At 57.4% G+C, this 22,775-nt stretch overlaps 1 protein-coding gene across 2 annotated transcripts; it reads right to left on the reverse strand.

Annotated features, from left to right (window-relative positions):
- Positions 1-1,197: 1,197 nt before the first annotated feature.
- Positions 1,198-21,119, reverse strand: LOC111157969 (keratin 80). Of its 2 annotated transcripts, none has more exons than XM_022519736.1 (9): positions 20,592-21,119; positions 14,486-14,694; positions 10,101-10,161; positions 9,745-9,840; positions 3,289-3,453; positions 2,772-2,897; positions 2,003-2,223; positions 1,458-1,513; positions 1,198-1,322 (listed from the first exon to the last, which is right to left on the reverse strand). In XM_022519736.1, exons 1-9 carry the CDS (start codon positions 21,117-21,119, stop codon positions 1,198-1,200), a joined length of 1,587 nt encoding a protein of 528 aa, XP_022375444.1. The 2 variants fall into 2 exon arrangements, with proteins under 2 accessions (XP_022375444.1, XP_022375445.1); XM_022519737.1 differs by lacking the exon at positions 1,198-1,322 and adding an exon at positions 1,323-1,357 and having other exon boundaries at positions 20,592-20,891.
- Between the last annotated feature and the right edge of the window lie 1,656 nt (positions 21,120-22,775).

Raw genomic sequence — 22,775 nt, forward strand, 5'->3', positions numbered from 1 at the left:
AACTCCCAGACCTGCCTGGACTGTGCCTTCTTCATGGTCCCCCACTGGGGAGGTGAGGAGGGGGGAGTGGGTGTAGTGGGAAGAGGGGGCAGAGGGAGAAGAAAATAAGAAGTTCTAACCCCACAGGTGTGGGGTGTTCCTGGGCTCCCCAGCAAATGCAAGGAGGGATAGAAGGGAGGGCCGGGCTGTTCGGCTTGATGGAGAGAGCAGGGACCCTGAGAGGGGGAGTCATGGGAAATGGCCCATGGTTTCGTGGTGGGGGTGGGGCTGGGGGGTTCTCCAGACTTGGTCTACCAAAGCCAGATTTCAGGCTGGGTAAACACCTAGGCATGGGAAGGGGGAAAGGGTGTGGGGCTTGGGGGGGTGCAGAGAGCTTGGATCCTGGGCAGGGTGGTGAACCCTGGGGTGGCAGAGAGCAGAAGGAAGGGCCAAATTCCCCTGCCTGGTCTCGGGTTGCCATCTGGCCTCCTCCTCACAGGGGGTTTATCATGGCAAGATATCATGGAGAAGGAGCCAGAAGGGAAGGGGCACAGGCATCTGGGCTGACCTCAGAGGCCCATGCTCAGGTCCCACAGACCCGGGGAGCTTCCTCCCTTCACTCCCTAATACTGCCAGGTCTCTGGGGGCACCCAGATCTCTGGTGCAGGAAACCCAGGGGTGCTCCGCACCCAGCCTCCCCAGGAGCTGCAGATAGGGGGAGGGTGCCCAGGTCGTCCTCCTCTGCCCCTGATCCATGGCTGGCTGGGGCTGGGTGAGCGAGGGCACCAGCCTCGGTCCTGAGGCAGAGGCAAGGTAAGGCTTGATATCGGAGTTTAGGGCAAGGGTTGGGCGAAAAGTGTTGAAGGTTCCTTGGTCAGAGCCCTCTGTTTGGGGAGGAGCCTCAGAAGAGAAAGGAGGTGGAGAAAAAACTGATCCCCAGTTCCAGTTTCTCCAGTCAGAAGACCTCTGGCCAGAAGGCTGGAAGGGTAGGACTGAAATATTGAGATGGAGTGGTGTGATTCTTAATAGCTGGTGACAGTCCTGTAGCACCCTCGGCCACCCACAGAAAAGCAGTCCCGGTTTTGAACGCTCCCCCTTTCAGTTCAGGATCAGGTTTGCCTCCCCGCCCAACCCAGAGGCTCCAAGCTGCTTGCTTGAGTCCCGCTGAAGTCCCTCCAGCTGCAGGGGAGTGACCTAGGCTCCTGGGCTCCAGCTGCCTTACTCTGACACCTCTGACTCCTGCAACAGGAACTTCTCGGACATTTCGGTGATTTTGATCACAGGGCCTTTTCTGTTCTTCTTTTTCCGGGAGGGCGCTCTCGAAAGGCTGGGCTTGGAGGCGGCTACAGGGAACATAAGGGGTGGGGCAGGGAAGGGGCTGGAGGTTGGGGAACCACGTAAAATGACACCTTTAGGGTCAGGATTCCCAGCAACCGTGTTCCCTTCCCCGCCATGGGTCCCTAGGGAAGTAGACTCACCGGTTCTGGATCTGGACTGCACCACGCTGACCATGGAGGCTGAAGGCAAGTCCATTCTGGGGGAGGACAGAAATGGGAGCATGAGAAGGGGTCTGTGGCCGAAGCCCCCCCAACCCGCCCCTAGGCCTGGGGGCCCTGGGGAATGGCAGGTGGAGGGCAATTTTTGGTTGTTATTCCCAGTCCCGTGTTGCCCTGCTGTGTGACCCTGGCTAGCCCGTTTGTCCTCTGTGGGCCTCTGTTTCCTCTCCCCTGCATAAATGGGTAACATTTACAGAGCACTTAATTTTGACAGACATTTGCCTGCAGAATCGTATCAATCCTCCCCACCATAGACTGTGTTATGATCAGCCCATTTTCCAGATAGGAAAACTGACGATTTGATGAATGGGCCAAGTTTGCAAGTGGTTGAGGCTGGCCACAATCCCAGGTCTTCCTGACTCAGGGTAGCCTGATGGAGGGGAAGTCTGGGTTTGTGTGGGGGTGGCCCTCTAGTCCTGCCCTTCCCATGGCCCCTCACTGCACCCTGCCGGGGCCCCAGCCCTCACCGGCTCTCCTCGCCCTCCACCAGTTTGCGGTAGGTGGCGATCTCAATGTCCAGGGCCAGCTTGGTGTTCATGAGCTCCTGGTACTCGCGCAGCTGCCGGGCCATGTCCTTCTTGGCCTGCTGCAGGGCATCCTCCAGCTGGGCCAGCTTGGCTTTGGCGTCCTGGAAGGCCAGCTCTCCCTGTTCCTCCGCCGCCTTGATGTTCTCCTCCAGCTTCAGGCACTGCAGAGGGAAGGGGCTCGTGAGCACTGGTGGGAAGGAGGGAGTGGGCCGGGAGCCCACCTCTGCCCTCCGTCGGGGTGCACAGGGCAGGGAGGGCTGAGCAATGGAGTTCTTGGGTGTGGCAGGGGGTTGTCTTGCAGCAAGAGGGCATTCAGTGAGACCTAAGGAGATCCATTCCAGAGGCCATGAAAAAGGAAGGATCCACAGCGCCCAGAGGAGCCTGTCCCAGCTGTCCTGACAGGGCAAGCACCTTCCCCAGAGCACTGGCTGGAACCGAGGCCAAGGAGGGAGGAGGTGGGCTCTGGGTGTTTGTGGAGGTGAGGCTCTGTGTCACTCCCACAGCCCTGGCCAGTCTACGGAGCACCTTCACTTGTGACACTCTTGGGATCCTCACAGCCATCTTAGGAGGACAGGAGAGGAAACTGAGGCACAGAGCTGCTAAGTGACCTGCCCAGGGTCTTTCATGGACTCAGTGTGTGTGTGGGAGAGAGAGAGAGCCCTCGAACTCCTCCCTGCCTCACCCCCACGTGGGTCCTGCAGATACTCACATGGCTCTTGATGGAGAGGATCTGGGATCGAAGCTTCTGGATGCGCACGTTGAGGTCAGCGATCTCACTGCGGCTGCTCTGGAGGCTGTTCCCAAACTCAGCTGAGCAGGCAGCCCGCTCCTCCAGCTGGAGGGCGTGCAGGAGGTGACAGTGAGGGACAGTTGACTGTGTCCCTCCCAGCACCCTTGCCCCTTGCCCCTTGTGACTCCTTTTTTCTCTCACCTCCTAGGCCGTCCTCCTGCTCTGCCCCCCAGCACTCCCCGGGCCAGCCTCGCAACACCCAGCTCTGGCTGGGCCCACCCTTGGCCAGCTGTTACTGGGTGGCAGCACTGAGAGCTTCTGATGGGAGCAGACCCTGGCCTTTCCCCCATGGCATGGCCCCTCGGCCCCCTGCAGTGAGGGGCGCTCACATTCTCCATCGCGGCAGTGCTCCCCACTCCCCTCTCAGTGCTCAGAGCTGAAGGTGACTTCAGCCTTCCCCACTGCAGCCCCTCCTGCCCCCTCGGTCAGCCCGAACCTGTCTCCGGGAGTAGGCCTCGGCTTCCTCCAGGCTGCGGGCCGCGATGGCGTCATACTGCACCTTCACCTCCTCCACGATGCCGCTCAGGTCGATGTGGCAGCGGCTGTCCATGCCCACGGTCACCGACACGTCCTTCACTTGGGCTGCCAGGTCCTTCAGCTCCTGGCCGGGCACAGACGTGGGGGCCTCAATATTTTCATTTCTCCCCATCCTTTAGGATCCTCTTTCCTCCTCCTCTCTGTCCTTTTCTCTGCTTAGAAAATGCTAGCATTTCCCACTGGGGGACTTGTCACAGGCCAGGCTCTGGCTTTCCCGCTGTCCCCCCCACTGTCCTCGCCAGGCCCGCAAGACTGCCAGCCCCAGGTTACAGAGAGGAAAGACATGGCGGCACGGAGAGGCTATGGAGACAGCTGTGGGTGGCCCCCAGAGCCCTTGCTGCTCCCGCCAAACTCTCCTAGAGGGGCAGAGACAGGAGCCGGAGCCTCTGTCTGTCTTTCTAGCCCCAGCTTTGCAGCCGCATTGCACATTGCCCTGTCACAGTGAGTCAGGTGGCAGGGAGCAGCCAGGCACTGTGGGAGGCAGGGGTGGGGCTCACCTGGGGGAGGGAGGGCGAGGGGCCCACAATTACTCCTGCTGGCATTCACAGGTCCCCCTGTCCCTTACTTAAGTACTTCAGTCAGCAAGTCTTGGTCAGTGTTCCCATTTTTCTGATTGCCTCATATATGTGTGTGTGTGTGTGTGTGTGTGTGTATGATATACATGGTTTTTCTTTTGTTTGCTTGTTTGTTTGAATCTGTGAATCCGGACCCAAAGAAGATCCCTATATTACAAACAATCCAAGTCTCTCTTACTCTGTAGGCACGCCTCCATCTCTCTGTCTCTCTCCCCCTCTCTCTTCTTTGCTGTTTTTTGTACTGAAAACACTGGGTTGCCTGAAGCAGTCCCCACAGCCTGGACCTTACTGGCTGCACGGTGGGCTGGTGTGGAACCTGCTCTTTGGCCGTGTGCATGTCCTGAGACCTGGCAGCTGGAGCTGAGGCCTGCTCAGATCCAAGTTCAGTTTTCATCTCATGACGGCATTCTGACCTTGGGTGCTGACTTCGGGCCCCCTGCTGACCCTCAGTCTGGCCTTATGCCACAGAGTGTGTGGGGTTGAGCCTTTGGAGTCTGCAGCTGCCAAGGCCAGTGCTCTGACCCCCAGCTCGTACCCTGCAGGGTGGGCTGGGTCAGTTAGAGCCCCAGGGATGGCTGTGGAGGCCTGCTGAGGAAGGCTGCCCCTCCCTAGGCTGCTGGCTGCCCGACCCTGCCTACCCACACCCCTGGTGACCAGGATTGGCTCCCACAAAAGGAAGCTTGGGGCGAAGGTCTGCTGCGGGAACCCTGTCTCCATCCCAGAGCTGGCAGGACCCTGAGCCTAGTGGCTGGCCACCCCGTGAGGTCTCCTGATGAAGGATTTTGGTTGATCTTCAAATGAATTTAATAAACATCTCTGGGCAAAAGCAGGAGGAACGCGCGGCCCCTTGGCAGAATGAGGTGGATGGTACCTACAGACTCATGTCCCACCTTTGCTGCTCGGGTCACCCTCAGGGATTGACATTGCCCACATGGAACCGGGTCCTGGGCAGGCCTTGGCCATGGACACTTTCAGGAATGCAGCTTTGAGGCTTCCTTGGTCAACGTGCTATGGGGACGATCCGTGGGCATAGAGAGTTCCAGAGAAAGCCCTTTAGCCCAGGCCCGAGCTGGCATTTGTTATGGGCCAGGAAAAGGGCCGTTGTTATGTTGGCATTTGTTATGGGCCGGGGCCTGTCAGAATGCACTGGAGCAGGGCTTCTCCTAGCGGGGAGAAGGGACTGGCAAAACTGAGCAGACGGAGCAGCCTCAGATACTTTCTGGAAAGAGGTGGGGTAGGCATGAGCTTGGTGAGCAGGAGTAGGAAGTGGAGGGTTTAGAGCATCTGTAGGCCTGTTGAGGCACGCTGGCCCCCGCTGGGCCACAGATGGCATAATAATGCTGGCTTGCATGCTGTCACCATGGGACGGGCCCTCCAGGCTGGCAAGAACTGAGCCAAAGTGAAGTTTAAAGCTTGTCTTCAGAGCTGGGGCCCGAGCAGACGGCCTCGTGTGGGACCATCTTGTTTGTGGTCCCTGGGTTAGGGGAGGCGGTGACCCTCAGAGGGGATTTAGTGCTGCTCCATGAAATGTCATGCTTAATTAATGGCACCAGGCTCTGAATACTAACCCCTTCTTAGCAGCTGTGTAACCCTGGCCAGGTTTTTAAACCTCTTGGAGCCTCTGTTTTCTCATCTTTAGAATGGGTATGATTATAGAATTGAAACCAGCTAGCATCTGTACCAGATTCTGTTCTCACCACTTTAGGATATAGTAACAAAACAGATCCTCACCGCAGGCCAGTGAGCTGGGCTCTATCATTTCCCCCATATTACAGATGGGGAAACTGAGGTATAGAGAGATAGAAGAACGTGCTGGAGCTCACAGAATGACGGACCCAGGATTCAAATCCAAGCTGCTCTAACCATGATCCCTCCCTTTACAGGGTTGCCATGAGGAGTGAATGAGATTACACCTGGAAAGCATTTCTCACTGTGCCTGGGGCATAGTAGGTGCTGAGTAAATAGTAGCTAAGGATACTACTATTGTAACAGGTGATAAATGCGGGGGGTGGGGGTGGTGGAGAGGTCCAGGCACCGAGGAGTCTATTCCTGGAGCAGCCTCCCTGGATGCATGAAGGCAGGCACCAAAGCAGCTTAGGCACACCAGGCTCTCTCTGCAGAGAAGGGCCTTCTGGGAGGTGCGCCGGCTGCGGGGGGCTGTCAGTAGATTGCCCAGTTCGTCTCCCCAGAACAATAGCTTATGTACGAGTGGAGTGGGTAGCATTCAGGCTGGAGGCAGCCAGGCCCCAGACACACCTGGGAGCTGGCGTGTACCTTGGAAGCAGAGGGGAAATGTGAGCCCTTGGGTCCTCTCGCCAGCTCATGTCCCTGGAGGTGAAGGGCAGAGGGGTTGGCCCGGAGGCTGCAGTATATATGACGAGGCTCTGAGTGGCCCATGGCCATTAGCATCTGAGAATTTATCCTGGCCTCATGCGTGCGTACATGTGTGCATGCGGGCTAGAGGGAAGGGCTGTTTTCTGAAATGCATGAAAAGCCATGCTTTTCTGGTCTGGTGTGTGCTCCAGAGTCAAAACTAGAGTGTGCAGCCCTCCCGGGGCTCCTCGCGTCCTGCCATGTTTTTCTTTCACCCGAGACAGCCATGATGGGCACCTTCCTCTGTAGAGACCTGCTCGGTCCCACGAGCCCTGTGTGGTCATGGGCACTTGAAATTCGGCTAGTCCGAATTGAGATGAGTTGCAGGCGTAAGGTGCACATCTGATTTTGAAGACTTGATGTGGGGAAAAGATTGTAAGAGAGTCCATTAATTTTTTGTATTGGGCGCCTGGGTGACTCAGTTGGGTAAGCGTCTGCCTTCGGCTCGGGTCATGATCCCAGGGTCCTGGGATGGAGCTCCGCATCAGGCTCCCTGCTCAGTGGGAAGCCTGCTTCTCCCTCTCCCACTCTCCCGGCTTGTGTTCCCTCTCTCGCTGTCTCTCTATCTGTCAAATAAATAAAATCTTTAAAAAAATAAAATAAAATGTAGTTACTAGAGAAACAGTTGCACGTGTAACTGAAAAACAGTTACTGTTTCTCTTAGTGCCAGTTTAGAGACCCACTGGTGTGGGGAATCTTTTTACCACGGGATTAGGGCTGCCTTCTCAGCCTGCAGCAGTGCCTGGAGAGAAACACAGACCTTACGACCTGACACCAACTTGGCACCTTGCTGCCCCCAGAGTAATAATCACTGGTCCGTGCACCGAGCAAGCCCACATTCACAGCAGTCCCTCTTCTCCACAGCACTGCCGTACAGCACGAGCCATACATTTACCCTCTCTGTACCACCCCCTGCAGTACCCCCAGGAGCCGCCAGTCACAATGAGAATGAGATCCAAACCCAGCCACAGCTGCTCCTTCCTCTCCCCTTCGTCACCAGAGTCACTGCTGCCTGAGATGCTTGGCCCTCCTTCTGTCCAAAGCCTTCTTGGCTCTCCACCCGGCCGGTCCTCCCCAGTCTGGACCTTCCCTCACTTGTACCACTTGCGAGAAGCCCCCTGACCTTGACTTTCTCCTCCCCCTCCAGCAGGACCGCATCACTGGGTTCTGGGCAGCCCGGCCCTTTTCATCCTCCCAAATGATCTTGCTCAGATATCTGTTGACTTGCTTATAACCTGTCTCCCCTCTTAGCTCGGTGGCAGCCCCCGAGAGCATGGACTTGGCCCATCACGCTCATGGCTGTGATACCGGAACCAGGCACCCAGCAGGTGAGCAATAAACACTTGTTACACAGAAGAACGGATTTAGTCATCAGCAGAACCTGATGAGCCTGGTATTATCACTCTCCCCATTTTACAGATGAGGAAACAGGCAAAGAGAGGAGAAATAACTAGTCTGAAAGTCCTAGAAATGCAAAAGGAAAGCCAGGATTGGGGTCCAAGGGCTGCTAAATCCAAATGGAGCAGGGCCAAGAAGATTTGTAGGGGCGCCTCTGGCAATGCCCAGGCCTGTCCCTGGCCATGCCTGGCCTACCTCCAGTTAAGTCTCTATGCCGGCTGGGCCTCGATCCTGGCTGGGAGCTCGGGCTCTGGGCTTGCCGAGGTGCACAGAGCCCAGTGCAGAATCTGAAACACTAGGCCCACTGCTGTCTGCCTGGCTCCACAGTGAGTGTGGGCAGAGGAACTCCTAGCCCACTTCTCCGGCCCGTCAGCGGGCCCCGTGACCTGCTCATCTCCAGAGGGCTCAGCCAGGGGTGGGAAGCTGCTCAGGGCAGCCGATGTCCTGGTCTGCCTGGAACGGCTACCTTCCTGCTGCTCCCCAGGGTTGTGCTATTCTCTCCGCCAGGCCACCTCCCAGGGCCACAAACAGGTCTCAGGCCCACTGAAGACCCTGCTGGGGGCCGAGCCTGCTGGAAAGCAGAGTGGCCTGTATGCGGCCACAAGGCCCCATCTCCCTCTCCACACGACGAGGCTGCCAAGCTGTGGTCAGCAGCCCCTAGGGCCACTTTAGCAGAACCTTAAATTTAATTTAATTCTTATTTTTTTAAAGCCTTATTTATTTATTTGAGAGCGAGCGAGCGAGCGAGCAAGCAGGGGTAGGGGCAGAGGAAGAACGAGAGAGAATCTCAAAAGGCTCCCTGCACGGCGCTCGATCCCACGACCTTGAGATCATGACCTGAGCCAAAGCCAAGAGTCAGACACAAACTTAACCGACTGAGCCACCCAGGTGCCCCCATTTTAGCAGAACTTTCTGATGGCAGCGGTGACTTTGATCCCTGCTCTGATCTTGGTTGCACTGCCATAGTTTGGCACCAGCGGTTTACGGCACACTGCCTGCCAAGTCCTGCCACCCCCCCCCCCCCCCCCGCCCGCCTGCTCCTAGCTGAACTGCAACATGACGCTTCTACCTCCGGACACAGGGGATGTGGAGCCCGGAGGCGGAGTGGAGTGGAGGGGAGCATATGCAGGCAGCAGCAGGGCCCGTCTGTGGACTGCACTGGCTGCGTGCTAGGCCTTGTAGGGTCATTGTACCCCCAGGCTCAGCAGAGGACTTAGGGACACAATCAGAAGATATCTGGAGGCTCCCCGTCTGCATTTACCAGGTGCTTTTTGTTCTGGCAAAAGCTAGCATTGTCTGGGAACCCAAGAATCTGACTGCAGGTCCTCCCTGCCTAAGCCCCGAACCGGGGAAGGCCAAGGGCATGACTGTCCGGCCTAGGCCTGTGGGTGCCTGCCATTTACGCTGCAGGGGTGGGAAGAGATGAGTCCAATAAGAACAGCTATTCTCGGGTGCCTGGGTGGCTCAGTGGGTTGAGCCTCTGCCTTCGGGTCAGGTCATGGTCTCAGGGTCCTGGGGTCGAGTCCTGCATCGGGCTCTCTGCTTGGCAGGGAGCCTGCTTCCTCCTCTCTCTCTCTCTCTGCCTGCCTCTCTGCCTACTTGTGATTTCTCTCTGTCAAATAAATAAATAAAAACTAAATTAAAAAAAAAAAAAAAGAACAGCTATTCTTAAGTTGGTTCCCTGTCTCTCAAGCCACTTTCCAACCCTTGCCTGGATGCATGGGTCCCCAACATGCCCTCTGCACTCCAGCACATTCCAAGAAATAGGTCCTTCTTGAGCATGAGGCCTCTTGGGAATTTGCCTGTGCTCCATGAAAGGAGGGGTGAGGGGACGCATTGGGTTATTGACAGCAGTGCGGGAAGGGGATGGGAGAGCATTAAGTCTGTGTTATGTCTGTGATGACTGCTGAAGGTTCCATGCCCCGCTAGACACCCTTCCCTCCCCCGCATCCCTTACCCGGGGACAAGTCAACTCTTGGCTCAATGGGATGCTGGTCTCATTTTCTCACCTGCTCATAGATGTTTTTCATCAGCTCCACGAAGCTCTGCAAGCCTTTTAACTTGGTTTCCAGTTCGGTCCGACGGAGACACTCCGCATCCAGGTCCTGGGGGTGGGAGCAGTGGTGAGTGTCGGGGAGGTGTTCCAGGGTGGGAGTGGGGTGCCCATCTTCCTGAGGGAGATGGGGGTCATTCCCAAGGAAGCCCCGGCTCAGTGCCTGGGAGAAGCCGCAGGGTGAGGTCAGGTACCCATATCTGTCTGTGGTCCCGGGACTCAAGCCTTGGAGGGCTTTGCTTGGGGAGCCTGAGGGAATGAGGGCAGAGGGTCCATGAGGAAGGAGCCCCTGGGGCAGGTTGGGCTGGCTACCTTCTTTAGCTGGACGAAGGTGAACTCCATGTCTGTGCGCTTGGAGATCTCCTCCTCATACCTGGGAGGGGAGAGGGAACGAGGCAGCAGGAGAGAGAGAGAAAGAGAGAGAGAGGCCACTCAGCTACAGATGGCAGGAGCTTGGGGTATGATTATCCCTCCTGGACCGGGGCTCAGGGCCTTTGCTGCCGCATTTGGTGTCTTGCGCACCAAAACTGACCTTTGCCTTGGGTAAGATATAGCCCCTCGTCTATGACACATCCCATCTAAGCCCATGACACCATTCTCTCACTCCTTCCAGATGATCAGCTAGACCTCTCCCCAGAGGCATCTGTCTCCTTCCCGGCTCGTCGTCATAGCCACCTCCTCCAGGAAGCCTCTCCTGATTGCACAGCCCTGTCACCCTAACTTTGTTCTCTCACCTTTTCCCTCTCTCCTCTCCCAAGAATCTCCATTTCCTACAAGCTGTGCCTTTGGCGAAGTCTGCTCTGAGCTGTCTGCTCACAGATCACCCTCTCCCTCCTCCCACCCTCTCCTCTGCAATTGCTAGCTGGTAGGACACCATTCCAACACGTTCCCTCCTGAGGGGAGAGTGTGGATGTTGCAGAGAGACCCACAGTGTATTCTTGGGCAGGTAACTGCACCCTCCTTCGTCGGCTTGCCCATCTATTAGGGGTGTGTGTGTGTGCATGTGTGTGCACGTGCAGGGTTCAGACCAAGCCCAACCCTGACACGGTGACAGATGTGCATAGTAGACCCTCCACGAGGGGGGTTCCCTCTCTTACCTTTGCCTCCTCCTTGCTCTACTCCTCCTTGTGTTTGCAAGGAGGACATTGTTGGAGGAGAGACGGATCTCTGGGTCTCTGACCTTAACCCCTGGCTCTAATCAAACCTCTTGGCCCTCTCCGGGCTGGGTGTCTGCCACCACAGACTTCTCCCCCTCGGCCCTGCCTGCCTTCATGGATGTGGGGCTTCTGTGGCTTCCTGTTTTCTTCCCTCCGTTCCAGGGAATGCTTGAATCACTGGCGGCTCTAATTACAGCCGCCCGCCCGCCCCGTTCCCTGACCTCATGGGCAAGGGCAGCGTCACCCATCGCCCACGTCAGCTGGCTGGGCCCGCCATCACTCGGGCCTTGTTTCCTACCAGCCTTTACCTGAGAAGCTGAGGGGAGCAGACCCCAGCGGATGAGAGCCCGCTGGACACTGGGTCTCTGACACTCAGTGTGCTTAGCATACACGTTTTCCTGGCCACAGCCTTGGCTTCCCGGGGTCTGCAAGGGGCTCTCAGGGTGCCGGTCAAGGGCATAGTGTGGAGGGAGGACAGGGGGAACTGGTTGGCATTCTGGGGCCTACCAGAGCCAACAAAACGCCCAGGAAGCTTTTACTTGTGCCCTTTTCTTTGCAAGGAAGCTCCAGAAACTCACTACTTGGGTTAGATCCTGGCTCCTTGCTAATAGGCCATTGGACCATGGCTAAGCTGCTTGTGTGCCTCGGTCATGACAACACTGATGTCATGAGGGTTATATAAGTCAATATACGGAGCGTTTACAACAGTGCATGACACCTGCTAAATCTATCATTATTACCTGAGGTCTGTTCTAGCTAACACCAGCCTTGGCCTCTAGCATTTCTGGAGAGGAACCGTGGGAAGCCTCATGCAGAGAGTGGGTGGTTCTCTGCATTTCCATCCCAGACTTTCCACTGGGAATTTGGTAGCCTCTGAGGGGTTCTGTGCCCAAGCTGAGAAGCCCCTCACTAGCTGGCCCTCCCTGTGTAAGCCCAGTGGTCAAGGCTCTCCCCTTCTCCCCTCCCATCTGGATAACACAGTTCTGCCTGCTTGGGGGCAGGACCGTAGAGAGAGCTGTCCAGGGGGTGTTCTCTGAGGTGTCGAACCTCCCTCCTCTCTATCCCTCACTGTCCTTTTAGTCTTTTTGTATAGTCTTCCCTCCTCCTTTATCACCAGCTCCACTGGATTTCAGCCCTAGTTCACCCCCTCACCCAGATGCTCTTGTGCAGTGAACCTCCTACACAACTGTACACGACACCCCCAAGTCATTTGCTCTGTGGCCTTGGGCAAGTGGTTTCCCCTTGGGGGGCGTCAGCTTCATCCTTAGTAAATACAAGGGTTAGCTAGATGATCCTTGGGGTCCTGGCTACATCCTTTTGGAAGTCTCTATCATTATAGAGACTTAGGTAAATGCTATCTCCTCTACTCTACTCCTAATCCCCTGCCAGTCTGCCAGCCACTAGTTCCCAAAACCATTCCCTGCCCTTTTCAGCTTGTCACACCCACCCCGGGCTCCCCCCCCAACCTTGTTTATTTCTGGGAGTGAAGCTGATCTCATCAGCCTTGTAGAGGCAAGGCACACCCCTCCCTGTCAGGGCTTGGCCTGGCGTCTCCAGGCTCCTGGGGCCCCCCAGGCTCTACACAGCTAGGCTGCAGCTTCCCCAGCTCTGGCGGTGGATCTAGAAGCCCTCCAAACTCACCTCCCCCAAATCTGGTGGGTTTCCTACCCAGAGACAGGGAAGAGAGGCCCTGAGCCAAAACGGCAAGCTCAGGCTACAGGTGGAAACCAGGCGGCCGGCCAACTGAGGAGGCTGAACCAGATTAAAGCAACAAGTAGTGTTTGTACAGAACTTCCAGTTACAGTTTCTCCATGGATGTGATCTGGCTGGGCTCATGGGAGCAGCCTCCTCCCGCAGCTGGCTGGGGTTACAGATGGTCTTAGTGCACATGACTCTGTGACCCAGGACAACTCCCTGCCCTCTCTGGGCCTGTGTTTCCTTCCCCGTGAAAGGACGATCCCAGGCCCCCCTCCAGCCATTCTCTGGTTCTTTGAGGACCAAAGAGATGCCAGACATCAGTGAAATGACTCTTGGATTCTGGTGTGCTAACATGATTCCCCTCATCACCATCGGATACTGAAACTAGGCAGCTCAGAATGGGCAGTGAGGTTCCCCGTGGGTTTCTGTAGTAGGGCGGGGCTGGGGGAGAGGTGGCCCCTCGGCCATGGAGGGGCCCAGCCATGAGGAGGAGTCCAGTCCAGGGCTGCAGATCACGCTTATTGGCCAGAAAATTCCAACTAGATCCACAGATAAGGAACTTGAGGCCCCCAGAGTGGGGAGAACTTGCCACGTGACCATCTTCTCTGAATGTGGCCTGAGCAGGGGAGGTCACGTGGAGAGGGGGTGGACAAGCTGAGCCACAGCCCAGATCTGGGCTCTAGACAGGCTACCCCAGGCCCTTGGCTGCTCCCAAGACTGCAGGCCTTGCCTTGGGTTGGCAGATGCTGGGGCTGGGCCAAGCGCTGGAGGAGGGGAGGGGAGGGAGGGGTCCAGGCACATCCCACCCTCCCTCACCCAAGCTGAGGACCTCCTCAAAAGGAGACCAGACCAGAGGAAGGAGCCCAAGGACACAGCTTCTCTGCTTTGTCTCAGCTTCCCCGTCCTTGAAGCCTTGCCCGCTGTTTGGTCACAGATGTCACCTCTCCTGTGAGGGACCCAAGCACCTGGTCTGCCTCGCCACGCGGCCCAGTTTAGTTCAGCAAACCTCTGTCAAGGACTACTGTCAGCCTTCTAGGGGGTAGAAGAGTGGCCATTTATGGTGGTGTGGGGCCAGGTTGAACTCCCACTTCCTCCTCTCATGCCAGCCTCAGAACGGCTCAGCATCACCCTTCCCGCTCCACACGGCGGGTACTGAGGTTTGGATATTGAGTGACTTGCCCAAGGTCACAGAGCTAGTGAGGGGTGGAGGCCAGGAGTGAACTCCTTCCAGTCTGTGAGCACCTCACAGGCCGGGGCTGTGGCTTCCTCATCACTCTAGACCCCAAGGCGCCCACGGAGCTCAGGCAGGCATTACCCACCGAGACTGTGTCTTTATTCTGACAGACCTCACCGTTTCTGTCCCCTGCCTGTCCCTGCTTCCCTTTCCAGCCCACTTGAGATCAAGTTTCCAAACCGTATCTGAGGCAGGAGCCCATCAGTTGCTCTAGCCAGTGACAGTTTCCCATTGCCAGTGGAATGTGTGGGTGAGAGCAAGTGTGTTTACGGGCACAGGGCAGGGGACAGGGGACAGGGGACAGGGGACAGGGACTGAGGTGGTGTCTGAGGCCAGCAACCGCACGGCGTAGCTGCCAGTCAGCATGAGACTGACTTGGTTGCAAGGGCCACTATTTGAGACGGTGGCTCTGGGTTCACTGCCATCTCCTCCCGGTATTTAGAATACCGGCCGGCCCACAGTAGGTCCTCAGTAAGCACGTCTGTAGTAGATAGATGTTCTTTAAGGACCTTTTCTCATTTTCCGGCTTGGGTGCCCGAGGCCTTGCCTCGGGGCAGGTTGGTTCCCACCCTCCGTCCCTGCCCACTGCCCCTCTCGGCGCAGCCCACCTGATTCGAAACTCCTCGACCTTCTGGAGCACCTGCATCAGGCTGGCCTCCAGCTGTCCCCGCTCCTGGTTCACTTTGCGTAGCTCCTCCTGCAGCCGTGCTTGGTACCCCTCGTAGAGGTGCCCGAGGTCGAAGGTGCCAGAGTCCTGGCCTTGCAGGAAGTGCCAGCGGGTCTCCAGCAGCTGGTTGCGCTGCTCCAGGGCCTGTACCTGGGAGAGGAGGGGAGCGGCGGTGAGAGCGCCTGGCATGGACAGGTCGGGCGCCGAGGCGCCGGGCCAGGCTTCGGGCCCGCATGGGGGCTGCCCCGGGCCCGGGGAGCTCATCTGCTCTGAGCTCACCACCCGGGACCTCTCTCGGCGCATCCAGATCTCATCTCCAATTGCTGATGCTTCACACAGAAGATGGCAAGATAAGGAGGGAATCAGAAAGGGGTGGAGCCAATTAGCGAAGGTTTCCTCAGGGAGGAGCAGGGCCCAAGAGAGGAGGGAAGGGGCTGAATGTGCCAATGAGATGACAGGCCCTCCACGTCTGCCTGGGGCTTGGGTGGGAGACCCCAGGGAACATAGGGTGTCAGAGGCCTGTCTGCCATCCCCCCTCCCACCTCAAGCCGACAAGCCTTGTCTCATCTTGCCGTGGAAGCTCAGCAGGGGAGGGCCTGGTTCATCCTTCATTGTTAATCCTTCCGACAACCCGGGACTTGGAGCTTCTCCAAGCCTCAGTTTCCCTTCTAGAAGTTGGGGCTGACATGGCCTGTTCTGGCCACCTCTCAGGGCTGCCTGGGGGAGGAAGCTGGGGACAGGCCCTGGGACAGTAATACCAGCAAACATTTATGCATTCCCTACTGTGGGCCAGGCCTTGTTCTAGAGGCTGGACATCTTTGCCTCATTAGCGCCCCACAACCTGATGGGCTAGGGGTAGTTGTGGCTGCATTTTACAGAGAGGCCAAATAACTTGCCCAACGTCACTAAATTAGCAAGTGTCAGAGGCAGGTGTGGAATCCAGGGTGGTGGGAGTTTAGATTCTTTCAACCCTCAGAACTGGGGGCTCCTGTCTGTGGCTGCAGTCTCCGTGGGTGCTGGGACCCACCTGCCCTTCCTGGACCGGCTTCTGCCTCTAGTTGGAGACCAGTGTTGCTTCGAGGGTGACGACTGCGAGAGCTCTGGGCACAGCTGTTTCTCTCAAACTGCCTCCTTCCCGCTCTCCTGCTCACAAGGCTGCAGGGACCCCCAAGGCTCCCAGCTCAGCCAGCGCATGCAGTCAGGATCACTCTTGAATCCTTTCCTGCCTTCTACCCAGTCCAACCTGGGGCAGCCTGGGGTGAGGGGGGGCGTCCCCTGCCTCCCCAGCCTGCCCAGGCTGCCTGTCCTCTCCAGGCTCTAGTCTTCCTCTGACTGTCTTTTCCACCATCCCCGTCTTTCCTGTCCCTCCCCATTTGCGCTCCCAGCTCCCCTGCTGCAGGAAGCCTCTAAGAATCAGAGCTCAAAGGGCACCAGGCTGGCTTAGTCGGAAGAGGATATGACTCTTGATCTTGGGGTTGTGGGTTTGGGTGTAGTGATTACTGAAATAAAAAAAAGAAAAGGAAAGGAAAAAAGAAAGAATCGCAGCTCAGAAGAAGTCCCCAGCCCCCCGGCTTTTCTTACCAGGTCCTCAGTTTATCTGCTCCTCGTTTGTCCAGACCTCCCACCCTTCCCGTCAGACTGGGAGCCGCCTGCTCTCTTCTTGAGACCTCTACCATTTGGCGCCCACGCCAGGGGCAGCTGGGAGAGACGGCTGGGGCCTGGCTCCTGGGCAGGCTGTGGGAGCTAGGGTGTTGTGACGACCAGCCCAGTGATGTTGCCCATGACCACAAGCAAGCCTCTGGCTCTGCCTTGCCCGCTCTGGCACTGGCTCCTGGGATCACAGCTCAAAGAGCCAGAATCCTAGCCAGATCACCTGGCTTGTACTCTTCATCTACAGAGGGGGAGGTGAGGGCCCAGGGTGGTCCAGGATCCCATGGAGACTTGGGGGCCAAGCTTCCCAGGCAGGCGCATCTGATGGCCACTGCCCACTCTGGACTTTCAGGGACTCTCTGTTTCTCTTGAATTTTGGGGGCCGGGGGGGCCCTCTCTTTCTTCCTGTCCTGCCCACATTCTTGCGGTTTTCCTGTGACACCTGAGCATTCTTGCGAAGTCCCCTTTGACAATGCATTAGACAATACCGGCTGGAATCCTGGGCTAGGGCCTTCGTGGGCTGTCGTTCCCCTGCTTAGATCCCATCTGTACTGGGACCTTCTGCTCACAGCCAACCTAAGCCTGCAGTCTGCTGTTGTCAGAGCCAAATAGGTTCCATAGGGATGGCAATCAGGAGGGTTTCTGTCTTCCTGGCATGTTCGAGAAGGATCTCTGGTGGGGGGAGACACTTGCTCACTCCACCTTCCTTCTGTTTTGACAAGCTAGAGCCCTGTGTTTACACTGAGGGTGAGGTGAGAGGAGAGATGTGAGGCTCCTTCCTCCACCCATAAGCAACAAAACACCCTTGCCATCAGGAAGTTCTTCCCTTAGTCTAACCTCAATTTCCTATGCTTTTGTACTAGCCGTTGGGAGAAGGCGTGCATTTGGCCAGCCAGTCCAGTCACAGGGCACTTTTGTCCCCTGTCCCATGCTGCTGTGTGTGTGTGTGTGTATGTGTGCGTGGGGGGTGCAGTGATTGTTGTCTCAGTGGGTGGGGATGGAAACTCACCCCCATCCAGGACCTTCCCAGCCCAAGGCTCCTCCCTCTCTGGAACAAAGGCCTAGGGAGGGCTGGGTAAGCAGTTAATTGCTCTAACCTGTCAAGGCTGCTGATCACTCACCTCTTGGTCCCCTTCCTCCCCGTTCTGGCTGACCCCCCCACCCCTGAGATCATAGGCAGCACTCCAGGAGGGGCCTCAGAGAGCAAACCCCTGGTCTACTTGCCTCCCATTTTACAAGGGAAGAAACTGAAGCCCAGAAACACAGAGCTCCGTATGACCCAGCAACACCATCAGGCTGAAAAGCAGGCCCACCCCCGGATGGGGGGAGATGTGCTTTTTGTATTGGGAACTGAGCAGCCCCAATGGCCTGGAGCTCCTGGCTGGGGGGTCCCCGCGGAGGGAGGCTTCCGATCCCTGGCCCACAGTCCCGGCAGTGGCGACCTGAGTGGTGACCCCAGGTCCTTTTCCTCCCATGGGGGTGGTTATCAGTTGTCAAACTCCCAGCCCACCAGGAAGGGATTGTTTGTGCCCTTCTGCCGCAGACGCTGGCTGCGCAACGGCTCCAGTGACTTCCAGAAGCCACACGGGCCCACGGAAAGATATTGTGCCCATCCCGCTCTCTCTGGGCCTTTCACTGCCCCTCTTAGGTCCCCTTTTTATAGCCTCCTCAGGTGGGCTGCTGGTGGTCCTTTCTCTTGTCCCGTCTCCATCCCATCTGTGGTCTGGACATGCAGGAGAGAGGGTCCAGCCAGTAGCCTTCTCCCTGCCTGCCTCAGCCTCCCCCCCCCAACTGCTGCTGCTGCTCGATCTTCCTCCTCTCGGGACTGTATCCCTCTCTGTCCTGGCATGAGCTTGGGGCCATGTACAGAGCAGGAGCAGAGCAGGAAGGCAGAATGTGAAGCTCAGAGAGGGTAAGTGGCTTGCTTAAGGAAACACAGCCTGCAAAGGAAAGAACCAGACCCGCTCCAGGGACCCTCGGCCAACTCCTAGGGATCAACCCCCCAATCCTCTTTCTCTGCCTTCTCTTCCTCCTTCTCCTGCTTGGTGCTCTTTGATTTCTCTTGGTGCCTCAGAGGGCCCAGAGGGAATGAGGAGTTGAAGGGCCCCTGACTGTTTCTTCTTTGTCTAGAGCCCCCAGGCCTGCGTGGTTGTGGCATCTTGCCCCATGAGCCGCTCCTACCCATGAGGCTCTCCCACCCTCCCTCCCTCTTCTCAGGCTCCTGCCTGGAAGGGGCCAACCAGGTTCAAGAGCTCCCCATGCTGGGCCCATTGACGATATTTTTTGTTTAACAAACAGAACCCACTTGGTACATGGTAAGTGCTTCATAAATGCTTTTCAAAAATTATCCCATTTGACCCTGACCAGCCCATGACACGGATGCCTACTGAGAAACAGAAAGGTTAGATAATCTGCCTGAGGTTAAACAGCTGGCCAGAGGTGGAACCAGGATTCAAATCCAGGAATGGGGTTTCTCCTCAGGCCCTTGAGGCCTTTATAGGGAGACATGGAGGGACATGAGTTAACAGTCTGAGCTAACAGCCCCCTCTGTAGAGCTGGTGGACCAGCTGGGGCTCTTTGGCCCCAGCGATCAGGGTCCCCAAGAGGCTGGCATCCATGGCTCCTGGTGTCCTAACTTGAAGAGCACCTGTCTCAAGGCCAAGGCTCTAGGGTTGGGAGGCTCCAGTTCTGCTAAAGACCTCAGAGGGCGTCGGCTTGGCCCCTGAGCACTGGACCCCAGCCCCTTGAGCCCCCTGCCTGTGCCTATATACGTGTCTCATCCCCATGGCCCAGGCATAGGGTGATATCAGCGTTGGCATTCAGAGAGAAAAGCCACCCATCCAAGCCAAATTACATAGCTCATGAAGCATTCCTTTTAAGGGATTAAAGCGGTTTCGAGAGGAGGTGGCTTTGCAGGGACCTGCCTCCCAGGGCAGCGGGCTGTTTTCCTAGGGCACACAGCCCAGCAGTGCTGGGCTCTGCACAGGCGGCTGGGGCTGGGGGAGGGAACGCTCCACCTCAGTGGACGGTTGTCCTTCTCCAGCTGTCACTTTCCCTCCTCATCCCCCCACCCTGGTCGCCCTGGGTGTGGGTCGGGGGAGAGGAAAACAAACCTGCAGACCTGAGTTCAAGTCCCGATTGTACTCCTGGTGGTAGTGTGACCTTGGGCAAGGCACTTAACCTCTGGGATGCTGTTTCCTCATCTCTATAGTAGGGGAAATGGCCACTGCGGAGTGTGGCTGAGGGGGCTAATGACACATGTTTGCACAGTTCCTGCAGAGAGCTGGGTGCAAACAGATGCTCCATACGTGTTAACCTTTCTCCCTCTGCCCTACTCCACAGATGCCTGCCTAACGGGGGACCCTAGCAACATGCAGAGGAACACCAAGACAGGGAGACATGCACAGGAGAGGACTGAAGTGAGGGCAGAAGGATGGGGCTCTGGTGTACTGAGTAGGAGGGAGAAGTTGAGTTTTCCTCATCTGTAAAATGGGCACAAAAGGACTTCTTTCATAAGGTTGTTGAGGGAAACTGAGGGAAACATGTAAAGCTTCCAGCATGGTGTCTGACATGTAGTTAGCAGCTGATGCAGCTGTTACTATTATGACCCTTGTTTCTGGGCAGGGCAGGGGGTGCAGAGCTGGGAGGGTCAATCTGGAGAGGTCTCCTGGAGGAGGAGAATGAGGAAGGGGTTCTGGAGGTGAATAGGACTTTCTCAGAGCTCTTGAAGACCATGCCCTGGGGTGCAGATGGACAGGAGTGCCTCACACCAGCATGCCAGCCAGGGCAGTGGGGTCTAGGAAGTCTGGGTGCTGGGGACTCACTCCCTCTCTCATGTGGGTACCGGGGAGGCCTGGCTGCCTGTCTGCTTCTGACTCGAAACATCAATTCTCCGCATTCCTATCTCCTGACAGGCTACCTCCTTCTGGAGGCCCGGGTATCCCTTTGGCTCAGCTGATCCTTCTGACCTCCAGAAGCTGAGCAGGGTCAAGGCCTGGAAAGAAGGACGGACTCTTGGGAGCTCACCTCCTTTGTCCACCTGCCTTGGAGTCATATGGCAAACCATGTCTCCATCAGCCATTCCCATGAGAGGGTATCCGCCTGGCCACATTTGGGGCTCCTCCCTAGTGTCCGCCGAGGGGGACAGTGACCCCACGCCACGAAGCATGTTATTACGCAGATATCCCTCAGGGCCATCCCGGGGCCTCTTTCTCCCCCAGCGCCTGCCCGGATGGCTCAGGGACTGCCCTTGCCATCTCTCTGTTCAGAGCCAGCCTGCTGGCTCCTCATTGGCTGGGATCAGGGGTGGGGCAATCCTCCCGAAACACAGAGCTCAGCCACCTGCCCAGGTCTGAAGGTCCTTAGGTTTCAGGACCCACCCCCCTACTTCTGCTCACCTTGCCAATCAGGGAAGCAAACTTATCATTGAGGACCTTCATCTCCTCCTTCTCTTGGTTCTTCTGCTGCTGGATGGCTGGGTCCACTTTGAGGTCCAGGGGCACCAGCAGGCTGGGGTTCACGGTTACCTTGGCAATGGTGCCAGCCGCCTCACAGCCTGTGAGGCTGCGGGAGCTGAAGCCTGGCCCGGGGGTCCCGCAGATGCCCCATCCCGAGGTCCCAGGCCGGGGGCCGCCCGCAGGGGTCACCTCACAGCTGCTAAGGCTGCTGAAGCCAACGACGCAGGAGCGGCAGGCCATCGCGGCCCCCGGGCCCGGGACGCGGGAGGGCACGGGTGTGTGTGTGTGTGAATGAGCCTTTGAGGGGTGGCAGGCAGCTGGCTCTGGTCTCAGGCAGGGCAGGCTGGGGACTGAGGAGCAAACACCTGTCCTACAGTGCTCATTAGCTCCAGGAGGGCGGGACGCCTCCCAGCCCGACCAACCTGTTAGATGATGCGATGTTCCTGCCCCTCCCCCCGCACCACGCATGCATCTCCTCCCCAGGGCCTGAGACCTGCCTGCTTGAGGGGGCTCTTCACAGCACCCTCCCCCCCATGGAGCTGGGTCTGGCTCCAGGGGAGGGGGGGTGAGGCCAGGCTGGCAGGCAGGCTGGGTGGGAGTGCGGTGGTGGCCGAGGAAGGGCAGACCGGAGGAGGAAGGAGAGAGAGGCGCGGAGAGCACCTCTCAACACAGACCTCACTGCATACCTGAGGGCTGACGTAGCTGGGCTTACATACTTCTGGAAAAGATGAGGCAAGCGCGGGCTGTGCGCTCCTGGAGTGCAGGGCAGCCATCCCGGGCAGCATGCCATCCTGGCACTAGGAAACAACACCTTTTTATTTATCTTCTAGCTGCCTGAGAGTCTCCTGGGCTTATCTTCTCTTCCTGTCTTCCTCCCTCTCTCCCTCCTTCCTTCCTTTGACCTAGGGTTTATTGAGCACATACTAGCACATCCCACTGTCTTAGAAGATGGAGAGGAAAATGATGGCCGAGACCAAGAGCCCTTGGCTTTGGACAGGTGAGACTTGAGCTCCAGACTCAGCCTGGCCGTTCGCTGCCGGTGTGACCTCAGGCAGGTTAGCTGATTTCTGTGTCAAGGACGGAAATGCCCACCGCCCCTGCCAGGGGAGCCAGTGTAGCACAGAACTTAGTGGAGGGCAGGGCACGAAGCCCTCAGTAAATGGTGGCTAAGACCTGCGGTCTGCCTGCGGGGAGATGGTGGGCTCGCGGGCAGCTCTTCCTTGAGGGCTATGGGAATGTGTCCCTGGCCCCCACCCTTCCCCTCCTTGCCTTTCCTCTGTCCTCTGTTTCATCTTAAGAATGAGGTATCACAGAAAAGATGCCACGTGGTTCCCACAGAGCCTCAGATGGGGCGGCAGAAGGTTCTATGAGCCCATAGGCCCCCTCCATCACCGCTTCCCGCCCCCTTCTCTCACTTCTGCAGTCGCTGACTCTCTGGGGCCTGCTCTTCCTTCCTCCCTGGCCTGTTGTCCCTGGATACTCTTGCCCTGGCCGGCTGGCCCTGTGTGCCCTCCCTGGGTCTGGTGTGCCACTCTGGAGTGGTGGGGCCACAGCAGGGAGAGGGCTTGTCTGGGAGAGCCTCAGGTGGATAGGGATGGAAGGGACAGGCTGGAGACGGGAGCCACTGTCCTGATCACATGGCCCATTCCAGGACTCCTGCCTCCCAGGCTGGCCTTCTTTTCCACATAGTGGGCCCTTCTGGCTCCCTAGGGTACAGCAAGCTGTCCCAAGGCCACCACTGTGTCCTGAGGCTGAGTACCCGGGATCAGGTACTTTTGATTTGTGACCTGGTCACTGTGATGGTGTCTGCATCCCCACTTCTCACACATGGTGCCCCATTCCCCACTCAGCACCCATTGCCTGGCCTACCCCAACCTCCCTGACCTGGTATCTGGATGGCATGTGCTTTACCTCAGCGGCTTTACCTCCCCCACCGTGGTCGCCCCTGAGTGCTCTGTGGGGACAGGGAAGGCAGGCAATGGCCTCCGTGCTCTGCTGGGGCCAAAACAACAGCTAACATGTCCGGTATGTCCCAGATGCTTTACCTGGATTAGTTCCCTTAGTCCTCATGGCACTTGAGGTAGACGAGTTTGTTCTCATTAGCCCCAGTTTACAGAGGAGGAA

Source organism: Enhydra lutris, unplaced genomic scaffold (assembly GCF_002288905.1).
Source record: "Enhydra lutris kenyoni isolate GAN:26980312 unplaced genomic scaffold, ASM228890v2 scaffoldscaffold56, whole genome shotgun sequence".
NCBI classification, from domain to species: domain Eukaryota; kingdom Metazoa; phylum Chordata; class Mammalia; order Carnivora; family Mustelidae; genus Enhydra; species Enhydra lutris.